Source organism: Sycon ciliatum, chromosome 4 (assembly GCF_964019385.1).
Source record: "Sycon ciliatum chromosome 4, ocSycCili1.1, whole genome shotgun sequence".
NCBI lineage: Eukaryota > Metazoa > Porifera > Calcarea > Leucosolenida > Sycettidae > Sycon > Sycon ciliatum.
The window spans coordinates 7,318,686-7,331,620 of NC_088646.1; the positions used below are offsets into that span (position 1 = coordinate 7,318,686).

Here is a 12,935-nt window from a genome sequence, read left to right on the forward strand (position 1 = left end):
TTCTATTAAATTATTTTTGTCTTGGCAACCAGACGTAATCGCTCAGAAAACCGTAGCTTGGATCCGCGGGCTTTTCGAAAATGTGCGTGTCCCGATCCATGCAGGCGGAGTTCGATTTGAAATGTCAAAGAGAAGTTTTAGCCAGGTCGGCTGCACGAACCTGGTGAGCCTTGTCGAGCAGTTTCTTGTTCCAGCCCTGCTTGTAATGGTGGTGAGATGTCTGTCAAGCACCTAGACCTCGAACTGGAGATTGTTTAGTCATTATGGAGATCTGAACGTGAGGATGCCTCGCTCGAACTACCGTCCATCACCCAACGAACAGGTTTGAAAGAATTGACCCACGTGTAGAGCCTACTTGCACCTGAAGATAGAAGTAGAGCTGTTTTTTCTGGCAAACAATGCAAAATAAAAGAACATTGTTGCTCACGTTCACAAATTTTCTTTACATTTTGAAGTTCGGAGTGGGGAGGGGTTGGTGTCACTGACCACTGACTGTGGAAAAGAACGTCAAGCACTGAATCTACAGTCTAGTCCAACAATGCCTACTGAGCTATGATCATCACAAGGAGTATATGACTCTTGTTGTCGTTGATGGGCACCGGGCACTAGCAAAGTTTGAAACCATTATGGTCCATATTGTTTGAGAAACGCAGCACATCAAGGACCTGTTGAAACTTGCTCCTCTCCTTGGCTGCACATCAAAGAGAAACTACCTTTACTATCTCACTTAGCTGTGCTTTCTTCCCTATTTCATACTTTCTTCTTCCTACCCGATGTATTGGGTATCGCCCTCATCTCGGGGTCTGCTCCCCATATCAGTGTAGCTTGCATATGGAATGAGATCGAGTTGAATAAATAAAATGAATAAATAGAATCCCCAGATGCATACCACAGCACTGCTAATGCCAGTCACCATGGCTGTTCTTGCTGTTCATTTGTTTGTTGTGCAGGCAGCAAAAGCCAAGAAAGATTTTGAGGAGCGGAGGAAAGCACGCCTCCTACAGGTATATTGTGCAGTGCTGGTCTGAGCTGTCACCCCTACATCCAGTTTGCTAGGATCTTTTGCACCTGCAGTATTACGTGGATCTATGTCCACATTGCCTTACATGTGCCAGTGTTACCTTGCACTTATTCTCCGTTTGTCAGCACTAATGTAACCGCAAAGCACACAATCACGCTACTTCATTTTCACACTTACTCTCTGTATAAAACAGTGCTATTCACAAGTTCTAGCCGTTCAATATTCTTACAACTTTCACTGATGAGATCTGTAAGATCGAAACAGCTATGCGGAGGAGTTAGTTATGCCAGCATGTGAAGCAACTTGTAGTAGTCGTGTTGCTGGTGTGCTGAATGAGATTGGCTGGACAGCACATGTGGTGGGGGAGTTTGGAATGAATGCTGTTCGTTGACGCTACTGATAGATGGTCGCTCAGTGCATGAAACCTGAAGTTTAAACGTTAATGCAATGAAAACAGTCTCCTGTTCTCCTCTATTTGTATATTTATTGTGTTGGTGCTCCTGGATGTCTGCTTGGAGCATTTTTCTCTAGCTTGCTCTTTCTGTTTCTCTTACGCACAACACGTTGCACCGTGTTTTTTTTGTGTTCAGGTCCGGAAACAGGAGTCTGCGATTGCGGCTGACGTCCGTGATCAGTTCCGCCGACGTCTCTCCAGTGAACATGAGCAGCTGGCTGCACAGCTGCAGGCCGAGTGGAATGACTATCAGGATGTGCAGAATCGGGTACTGAAAGAGCGCCAGGAACAGGCAGCGAAGCACTTTGGTGACGCTCACACGAAAGCAGCCGAGCAGTCGGTGAGCTTTCTCACGCTATTGATTTTGTTCTACCTGTTATAGCATCAGTGGCATCAGTGTCAGTTGCTATCTGAATCATTGACTTGATGCTCACATAGTCATTGCCTCTCTATCTTCTCTGTAGAATAAGTTTTAGTTTCAGTAGATATAAGGATGGTTTACGATACATGTACTTGTGAACATGGGGAGACCACGGTTGCTCAATAATTTAAATTAATTTCCTTCTTTTGTCTTCAGGATGTCCCTTTTCTTAGAACTGAAGAGGGCATTGAGGAAGCTAAGCAGAAGTAAGTGTGCATAATTATGCATGTGTGTGAGTGTTTATGTGAGTGTTTATGTGTGTGTGTGTGTGTGTGTGTGTGTGTGTGTGTGTGTGTGTGTGTGTGTGTGTGTGTGTATGTATGTGTGTGTGTGTGTGTGTGTGTGTATGCGTGTGTGTGTATGTGTGAGTGTGTGCGAATGTGTCAGTGTGCATGGGTGTATGCACGCGAGTGAGTGTGTGTGTATGTACATGTATGTGTGCATGCGCGCATGTGCTTTATGACTGATACGACCAACTGCATTCATACTGCTCATCTGTACTTCATCTATGCCTATTGTTTCAAAATCTATTCACTAATAGATGTGTCTGTTGTACCTGTTATGCAGAGCACAGCGTCGGCATGATGTGGCACTGCAGCGACGGGCCATGGAGGAGAAATGGCTGCAAGCAGCACGATCACGCAATCTTGAAAAACGGTGAGAAATCTTCCAAATGATGCGCTCCTGTATTGTCACATGTCCTGCTCCTTATATCGCACATTCCTGACTCTGTTTGCTGCCCGCTCTTTGCTGTATATTTCCCTTGTGAGGTGCAGATGTGTATACTATTTGCATGTACATGTATTTGCTCTTTTTTTTGCGTTTCCTCATTGAAATACATTTTAGTCGTGGTTGTTTGGGAATGGGTGCGTGCACGCGTGCTCATGTGTGTGTTTGAGTGTGCATATGATTGTGGATGTGTGTGTGTGTACGTGTGTCGATCCTTTGCCTTTTCAGACAAAGTACTATTGCTGCTGAGAAAGAGCGCTCCAGAAGGGTTGCATCCAAGCCTTTGAAAGCAGACACCCAACTATCAGTGAGGAATACTACTAGGTGTTGCTCTGCCATGTGGCTCATGTTCAAATATAATTCAATGCTTGGTAACCGACATGAGATCATAATTTATGTGCATTGTGCCCTGGCTGGCGGAAAGTACCACCTCGATGCGCATCCAGGCCAGGGCATGGAGTACAGTTATTCTCCTCTTCATCAACGTCCAGTATATAAACACAGCATATGAGATGTTGAACTACTAAAAATGATGCTCTCCTAATGCCGTGCACTTCTGCCATGTCTTTGTTCTTGTTCTTGCTTCTATCTTCAGGACCTCCTGTCAGCTTCAAGTAGTAAGTCACTGTTGTAGAGAAAGTTCTGTTTGCCCACAGGCATGCTATACTGTCACACTGATATCCTGTCTTCACAGTCTGTGGTGAAACTGAGTGTCCGTCTATTGACTGACCGTACACATGAGATATGATGGTACATTGTATGTGTCCTTTTCTCTAGCTCTTGCTTTTTCCCAGTAATTTTCTTGTTCGTTTCCTTGACATACTTTTAATATTCACCTCTTGTATATGCGTGTGTGTGTGTGTGCGTGTGTGTGTGTGTGTGTGTGTGTGTGTGTGTGCATGCGTGTGTGCATGCGTGTGTGTGTATGTCTGTGTGTGTGTGTGTGTGTGTGTGCGTGTGTGTGTTTTGCAAGGTGTAGTTGTTGGTAGTGTTTGCTCAACAAAGGCACCGCATGGTCCGACATACCATCATCTCACCGCCCATGCAGTGCAAGCCCAGGGTGATGCGGTAAGTCAAGTATCCACCCGGTTAATATGCCCACATTCTGCCATAGCACCGATGCTGATCTCTTGTTGTGGTGTTGCCTCATATGCAATGCAGTCTGGGGCAGCAGGTTAATTGAAGTGATACTACTGGCGCCAATGTAAGGACGTTCATACCCCCTTCAACATGGACCTAGTCCCTCTACCTCAATGCACACTGTATATTTATCTTGTCTTGTTCTACGGTATGTTGGATCTTCTATGTATGTACAGCGCAATGCAATGCTTGATGCAGAGAATGTAGAGAATGAGCAGGAGGTGGCACAGCAGGTAAGCAACATATCTGTCCTGTGCTCCTAGATCAGCATACACCCGGCCATGCATACATGTTTATTGAGCATACACCCGGCCATGCATACATGTCAGCATACACCCGACCATGCATACATGTCAGCATACACCCGGCCATGCATACACCCGGCCATGCATACACCCGGCCATGCATACACCCGGCCATGCATACACCCGGCCATGCATACACCCGGCCATGCATACACCCGGCCATGCATACACCCGGCCATGCATACACCCGGCCATGCATACACCCGGCCATGCATACATGTTACTGCTTTAAGAGCTGTTTAGAGAGTCTTGGCTGTCTGAGGATATTATGATAGTGAGGTGGGCCACTGCATTGACTGTGGTATTGCTGTATTGCCAAGGAACTAGGGTGACCAGTGTCATCAACATGGTGCTGTGCAAGAACTTTCCGACATGACAGTCATGTCCACTGCAGTCACAGTTTGTTATTGTGTCTTCACTGGTTGTCGGTGTGTGTGCGTGTGTGTGCGTGTGTGTGTGTTCGTGTGTGTGTGTGTTTGCGTGTGTGTGCGTGTGTGTGCGTGTGTGTGTGTACATGTGTGTGTGTGTGTGTGTGTGTGTGTGTGTGTGTGTGTGTGTGTGTGTGTGTGTTGCTCCACAGCTGAAAGACCGTTCACGACATGAGCGTGTTGAGGTTGCACGTGTGCGGCATGAACATGCTCTGCAGCACGTCCGCCTAAAACGAGTAAGTCACGGCGTACATGTCATGTGAAGTGATTGTAGAACTTGTTTCTGAGCGGGCTGTTTTTCTGGGGTTTTACTTGAAGTAGGAAAGATCTCCGATCAGCAAGTACCGGAATCAGAACAGCTACTAGAACCTGCAGTGGAGAAGTAGCTGGCTGATCTCGGATCCATTTGTCAAAGAAAACCATGATCTGATCACAGCTGATAACTACTAGCGTTATGCTCCACAGGCACTCCACTACCAACATGTTTCGAGTATAATATCATGTGCTCTTTCCTAACATCAACAATGTTGTATGTTTGACTCCTGCAGAACTATGAAGAACAGCTGGAAGAGCTGGAAACTATGAGGAAAGTTGATAGTCTGCAGCGACGGAAGCAAGTGGAGCATGTTCCTGTAAGTTTGTTTGTGTACATCCGTATGTACATGTACATGTGTTTGTGGTGGTGGGTGGGTGTGGGAGGTATGCCATGCGCTCCAGTGTGCTTTCTGCTGGCCAATTTTGTTCCAGCAGGCATGCCTTTGATTGTAATAGGTACTGCCATTTTAAAGAGTCTTGTTTTGTGTTGCATCATGCCACCAGTCCTTATTAATTAATTTTAAATATCCTGTCTCTCTGTGTCTCGTCTCTCTATCTCTCTCTCTCTCTCTCTCTCTCTCTCTCTCTCTCTCTCTCTCTCTCTCTCTCTCTCTCTCTCTCTGTTTACTATGGTAGAAACATCTCTTTGTTACACCGCTAATGAGACTGGAGCAGCAGCAAGCAGAAGAAGAGGAGCTTCAACGAAGAGTGGAGGCGATGTGTCTCAATCGGATTCCGTCCACCACTACTACTGGTGTTGCCAATAGCATCACAACAGCTGTACCTCAGACGTATCATTCTACTAGCACTGCGTCTGCTGATAGTGTCACCACAACATTGACAGGTTAGTGTAATACTGTCTACTTTACTGGTCACTGCATTAGTATCTACACACAGGACAGCGAGATACAGGACATATACATATGCATTGTATTCCTGTTCATCATTTTAGATTTGCTGATGTCTGATGCTTGTCAGCATTTTGTCTACAGACTGGCATTCTCGTTTCTCTATGTAGTAATCAGGAATATGCCCGCTAGACAGATGTAAATAATTTAATTCCAAGTTCGGAGTTAGTTTCATTGCCTTTCGGGTTCCTTCACGTTCAGTGAAAACTTGTCGGCAGGAACAGTAACGGCTGTAACACCGATCAGATGTTTGGTCTTTTTGTTCCTTCAGATTCGGTGACTCCCGAGCTGTCCTGCTCAACACTATCATCGTCTGCCATTAGCGAATCTGACGTGACGGGCATGCAGCCTCCGGATGGAGCTGCGTCAGCACATCGTCAGCATGCTGGAGCACCAGTGTCAAGTGCTTCTTCTCAGTCTCAGCCGCTTAGCCGTTTGTTAGAACACGTCCGGTCGCAGCAACAAGGCCGCCGAGCGCAGTTGGGCTCTGAGCAGGTCGAGTCACCCCCTGCACACACTTCTGCTCGCAGTGCGCCAGCCGCAGTGCGGGGGCTTGGTGCTCTACCAGTAACGTCATCCATTGCTGACGAGCATCCAGTACCTTCCACTCGCAACATTGTACCAACAAGAAGTAAGCCTACGAATTTCTCACAGCCCGTGACGTCACACAGCGCGCTCAGTACAGCTTCTGCTGCTGCTGCTGCTGGCACAGCGGTTACTGCTTCTCATGTGCAGCACACTGCTGTTAGTGACGATGACTACTCATCCAGTACGTTATCAACTTCGTCATCTCTTTCTCACTCAACTCTATCACAGCATGCTGGCTTATCCACAGCACCACCAGAAGAGACTATAGCACAGCCCAATCCACGGTATATCAGTTCTGCTGGTATGTTACATAGCCAGGCGCAGTCTCTCCAACACCAGCCACCAGCTTTCGTGCCGAGCACTGCTTTTCCAGATAATCCAACACCTTCGATTTGCTCCAGCTGTGCGCGTGATGGCTTGTCTGCAGCTTCTATCAGCTCTGGAGCAGTTGCGCCATCCCCTATACCTGCTGATGGTGCTCTCCAATCTGCTATGGCTGGCCAAGCACCAGCAGTTCCAGCTGCCGGAGGTGGGCAACCTACATATGTACTGGTGACCACACCTTCAGTGCTGACCCTGCATCGGCTACCTGCGATGGACAGCTCTGCTTCGCTCGCCTCACTGTCGGGTGGTGTTGGGCTTCCCGTGGGCCATCCGCCTACACAACCGGTAGCCTTGGGACATCATAGCTTGCCGCCTAACCCTACTGCTGCCGTGACGGTGACAGCATCTGATTATGCGGATCCTGGTCAGTCTACTTGTGTCAGCGCAGCAACACAGTCAACTGCAATGACTGTTCCTAATGTCAATTCTGCGTTTCAGTCACCTTCTCCGCCACCTCAACTGCTACCAGGCTGGGAGGAGACCCAGGCACAGCTAGCCATGTATCGGCAGAGTCAGCAAGAGCTACTGGAGCAGTTCCGTGTCAACATGGCCCAGCTACAGCAACAGCAGATGTCCCTGTCGTTGATGATGAACAGCTCCAGTCAGCAAGCATCACCATGCTCGCAGCTCTCATCTTCTCGCTCCTCCAACGAATCACCGCAGCTACTGCCGCCATCATCTCACATGCCGTTGACGTCCAGGCAGCGTGCAAGTGCTTCACCTATGATCAGTCCATCATTTTTGCATTCGCCTCAGTCTCACCTATCAGATACTTCACAACAATCTGATACCAGTCCTGATATCCTGAGAAATCGACAAGTGTGTTCCGTTTCGGATGTAGCGACCGAGACTGACTTGTCAATTCAATCTACTGCCAGTACCTTCCCAGCTTCTAGCTCGCATACATCGCGAAGCACCTCAAGCCACTCGTCATCCGGTCCTCCGAGCTCAGCTCAACCGCTGTCTGTTACTGCCTCAGCACTGTATGTGGATAGTGTTCGTCTGCTTCAGGAGTTGAGCTTCACACCAGCCACAGCCACCACCACCTCGACAGTATCCAGTGAGAGCACCAACGACGACACTGAACAGTCTCAAGCGGATCCTCGGCCTGTTGATGTCCATCCTGTGTTGGACACCAGGCCAGTCCTCTCTGTCATTGTTGAGGAGCCTAGCATCCTCTCCTCGTCCACATCCTCACTGTCATCTGTTTGCAGCCCGCCTGCTAGTCCCAGGCGTGCAGCGTCGCATGTAGCCACTGACAAGCAAAGTGATTCACCCACGGCTGCCAGTATAGCTGTCGATAGCAGCATGTCAGTGGCATGTGCTGACTCGACTCTTACCAATACTGACACCGATTCCAGTACGTCTCTATCTCAGCCCTACGAAGCACAGCTAGCTGCTCTGTTGGCACGCCTGCGTCAGGTGCAAGCTGAGCTGCCACCACCTATCAGCGCTGCATCATTATCCCAAAGTAGTCTTTCTCCACTGCCGGCCCAGAAAGCGGCCGACCCTACTGCAACTAGTGCCCATAGCAAGCCTTCATTAGGAGCCAGTGACGCCATTCCAACTTGCACAAGCAGCCTTGGTCCGCCTGTTGCTCAAAGCACAGCCTATTCGAGTCAGCTAAGGTCGTCCACTACAGGAGTCCTCGGGCCACCTCAAGCCCACAGCACAGCGCAGTCTAACATGGCTAGTGGTATGCCTGCAGGTGATAGCAGCACTGGTATTAATACACCGTCGGCTATTACAAGCAGTGCCAGTGTGGCTGTACTCCGCGGTCCTTTAAGTTCAAATGTCAGTATTGCCACTGGTACCCTGGCACCAGCACTCTCCCGTAGCAAAACAACATACTCAACTGCTATCGCACGTGCTCCATCAACCTCGGCCAATGCATTGCTGAGTGGTCTCCTGTCATCAGCTGGCATCGATACCATCGCATCTACTGTGTCTCTGGGCCCGCCAATTGGCCAGAGCACTGCCAATTCTGCAACCGGTAGCACTGGTATTGCTGCAGGCCGCCTTGGTCCCCCACGGGCACAAAGCACGGCGCACAGCACACTTGGTACTCATCTCACAAGCGACAAAGCACCGAGACTTGGTGCTAACCTCCTCTCGGATTTGTCCACTGTTTCCACCAGTGACTTGGACATGGCGTATAATATGACGTCTTCCGCGGACAGCGCTTTGCTGCCTGCAAGCACAGCTGCCACTCCGTCTCCAGCTGGTCCACGTGTATCTAGTGGTGTGCTGTTTGGTCATACCGCACTACCTCCTGCCCATACTGCAGCCAGTGCCATGGACGGTCATTTAGTGCCTGGTGCAGCTCCTACATCTGCACACCATGTCAGCTCGCCAATTTCATCAGCAGCAGCAGCGCCAATACCACTAGCGCTTGTAAGGCCATCTGCTCATGCGGCTGGCGGAGGGAGTGGTGGCATCCAATCTGTGCCTAACCCGGTCACTGCTATTCGACACGCATCATTGTCTGGTCGCCGTTCGCTGGACTTCAACACCAGAAGTACCAATGCGGCCGACATCCCCATGCCACCGAGAAGTAGCCATGCAACAGCAGCCTACAGTGCAGGGGCTATCATGACCACTGCTGGAGTTAGTAGCAGTGGTGGTGGTGGTGGTGGTGGTGGTGATGGTGGCCTTAGCAGCTCTGCTCCTCTCTCGGTTGTATCTATCAGTAGCTCACTGACCTACAGTGACTACAGCAGTTCAACCGGGGATGCAGCTACGACTGAACCAGCACAGCCAGCAGCAAGACAACCTGTTGCCAGGGCTCCAATGGTCAATATTGCACTTGGCGACTTCAGTAGTGATACGCTAGCTGACCATCAGATAGGCTCAGCACCCCTTGACAGTACAACAACAGCGGCAAGGAAAGATGTAAATGTGTCCAGTGCTCCTCGCTCGAGCCAGCTTAGCAATGAATCTGACGCAGCGAGCAGGCCTGGCCGTGTAACACCATCATTACTTGGTGTGTCTACTGGTGGTGGTGGTGCTGGTGATGGTGGTGATGAGGTTAGCTTTGATTCACCGCTACGTGGATACCCATCCCACCAGCAGCCATGGAACAGTAGGGTCTTTGAGCTCGTTCAGTCAACACCGGTGTCGGACTCATCCTCGTCATCTTCTTCATCTGCCACCGAAAGTTTCTTGCAGGCGGTAGCACCACTGTCACCTCTGAAGGGCAAACTGGCGAGCAGTCCTGGAGCTATCCTTGACAGTGCACTGGCTGTGGATTCTGTAACAGCCGGTCAGCAGTCCGCAGCCCCGAAACCTCTCCCTGCCCAAGATACATCATCATCGTCCACAGATTCCATGGCAGATTGTTCCAGAGGTGATGATGAAAGCGAGTCACTGACGACGTCCACCCCGGCAGCAGCTCAGTCGAGAAAGCCAACAGCGTTTACAGTTCCCTTGAGCAACGATGCAGCTACAAATCAGAAGTCTCAAGCCTACAGCGCTGTGTCTTTGCAAGCATCCTTCCAGCAACGACGACAGGACTTCATGAAGTCATCAGCTGAGCGTTTGCAAGCTATAAAGCAGCCCGCGGCATCGAGCAAACCGCGACCGGTGCGCAAGCAGGACCTGCATCGTTCTAGTAGCCTGGGCACAACAACTCGCAGTGGTCCCATGGAGTCTGCAGCTGCTGACTCAGACCGACATGTACGCTTTGCGTCGCCGCTTCAGGAGTTCTTTTCTTCTCCTCTGGGTAAGTCCGGCCACCACTGTAACTGGTACTAGCACACTAGTACCGTACCCCCACTCAAATTCATTAATGTGCTTTTGGAACCCAGGTGACTGCCCTTGCTTGATATCCGTACTGTACGTCATCAAGTACTCGCTGTGCTTGTCTATGCCTATGTTGTGTCTATGTCTTGCATCGCAACAACTGTGCTTGGCTCAAGCACAACGTTCTCCTTAGTTTTGCACTGCTTTGCGCTGCACTTGACATGCACTTCACCGGCTTTTGTGTGGCTTTCTTGCTCTCTCCTCAGGTTCCTTCTCCGACCAGCGTTCACCCGTCACTCCGGAGGAGATGAAAGCGCGTACGCAGCGGTATGATCTCCAGCATGTCGTGTTGCTCTGTGCGTGTTCTCCATTGCACAGGTCCTGGGAAATGCTGTTGCTTGCTAACTCTACATTTAGTAGCCTACCTGGCCTGGTAACACCGTGTTTGGGGCTTTCGTCTGTGCAACTGGGTGGCCATTGGCATGCTCAGGAGTGGACAAATCGATGTGATGATGTTGCGTGTCCGAGGAAAGTCTCGTTTTACACATTTTGTTCGGGGCACTGCGTCCGTCAATGGTGCTCAGGATCTGGCCCTTCCCAGTGCCTACCCCATTGCTGGGTCACCTCTCCGCTACCCCATGGTTGGCCATTGGGTCATCTCTCTGTTTGCTTTATGCGTTACTCACTAGTGGTGAAACGAATGTCAAAACCTAGTAGTCGAATATTCTTTGGCTTAACGAACGAACGAACGAATATTCTTTTGGTAACACAGATGACATCACATGACCTCCTCTCAGTCATTTGATGGATGTTGTCATTGTTATTAGGTATGACAAACAGTAGTGCCACATAAAATGCACTGCCACATAAGGCTACTTCGAAGTTTATACATGTTGTTTGCTACATTGGCAGTCCAGTATGCACATACATGTGCAAACATGCAGTACAAAGTCACAGGCAGGCTGTACGCACTGCACTGTACTGTGTTTGGCGTGCACGTATGAACGTGCACTGCATTCGAAGTGACGTCACGAATACTCGAATGCGACTTAAAGAATATTCGAATGTGATCAATCGAACGAATGTTCGAATATTCGAATATTCGTTTCACCACTATTACTCACTATATCTCTCCTGTTTTGTGGTGCTTCGGTCATGAACTCAGACTCTGGCATGGTTTGGAGGAGAATCGTGGAAAGAAAGCTGACGAGCTGAAGCGAGAGGAGGCTAAGTTACGACAGCAGCGCGTCAAGGAACTACAGAAGGTACAGGACAGGGTGAATGTGGCTTTCTGGGGGCTTAGACGAACTCAACACCCATGACGTCTTTATGAACAAAAGTTACAAAACCAATCTGGACTGCTCTTGCTGACAAACTGCAGTAGATATCGTGTCAGTGTGTGTGGGTGTGATACTACTGTCTTGTGTTTCAATTACTGAAGTTTAAACTCGGATACTGAGCCAGTAATAAAATGTCAACCTACGTAACCATGAACCTTCCAAGTTGGAAGGCTGTTGGTTTGCGCACTGGAGATGTGTTAGAGCTAGGTCTCAGGTCGCTGAATGTCTCAGTAGCCTGTCAGTTTTGTGCCCTATTATCGCACTTTCTGACCGTTTATCATCTTGTTTCAGTCGTGGATAGTTGCTGCATAACTCGTTCTCATGTTTCTTCTCTAATTACTGAAGTAGTAGTATTTTTTGCTGAGAAGATGGCACTGCACATCCTGGAATTTCGACGAGACGTATAACATGTGTCTGGCTTTTGTTCCTATTTTTAGAAAATCGACGCCAGTCGTTCGCGCAAGATGGCTGGGCAGGGCAAACCAAGGATCCATGCCCACCCTCTGCCTCCCAAGAACCTACAGGACATGACGGTCTCCAGCAAGCCATGGAAATAGTGCACGAGCGAATGTCGTCCGATTGTTAGTTTTAGCCCTAGCGAGCTGTATAGCGACTTTAGCCATTAGGAATAGAGGCATCCTCTTCTGCAGCCCCCGTTCTTATAATCACATTCCGTGTACTCCTTGATCCTTGATATTGATTACTCTTTCCCACCATCAGTATCTAAAGGTTATTTCCTTCATAAATGCCCGTATGATCCAGTATTCTCCGGTTATGTTCGGCAGTTAATTTCCACATGAAATCCTATGATATTTCCAGTACAAGAGGCCACACAGCCGTTCACCCCCTAGTCCACGTCCATTTCAGGTTGATCTCCCGTAGCACTGACACCGGCCGTTTAACAGCATGACTGTATTACAGTAGTGGCATTAATTAAACTCAGCTGCATGATGCGAGGCTGTCCAGTGTGCAGTGACACTGCCCAGACACTAGGCGTTGCTGTATTCAAGCTCTATTTCTCTTACTCATCCCCATCGGCACTCAGCTGCCAGTTCATGTGCTCGTTTATGTCATGCAAATAATTATTACTAGTAGTACTCATGGTGCAACCGGTGGCATGTCCTCTTGCTTTATTTATCCGAACGGTGTGCTGTGGGCATC

The 12,935-nt window shown here is 49.0% G+C and overlaps 1 protein-coding gene across 2 annotated transcripts; it reads left to right on the forward strand.

The window, feature by feature from the left end:
• The first annotated feature begins 99 nt into the window (after positions 1-99).
• Positions 100-12,871, forward strand: LOC135814191 (mucin-19-like). Of its 2 annotated transcripts, none has more exons than XM_065327272.1 (16): positions 100-322; positions 951-1,004; positions 1,612-1,815; positions 2,053-2,102; positions 2,464-2,553; positions 2,854-2,932; positions 3,221-3,242; positions 3,599-3,693; positions 3,942-3,998; positions 4,651-4,734; positions 5,047-5,130; positions 5,450-5,657; positions 5,993-10,414; positions 10,701-10,761; positions 11,600-11,699; positions 12,212-12,871. In XM_065327272.1, exons 1-16 carry the CDS (start codon positions 284-286, stop codon positions 12,329-12,331), a joined length of 5,769 nt encoding a protein of 1,922 aa, XP_065183344.1. In that variant the 5' UTR covers positions 100-283; the 3' UTR covers positions 12,332-12,871. The 2 variants fall into 2 exon arrangements, with proteins under 2 accessions (XP_065183344.1, XP_065183345.1); XM_065327273.1 differs by having other exon boundaries at positions 288-322; positions 955-1,004.
• The last annotated feature ends 64 nt before the right edge of the window (positions 12,872-12,935 follow it).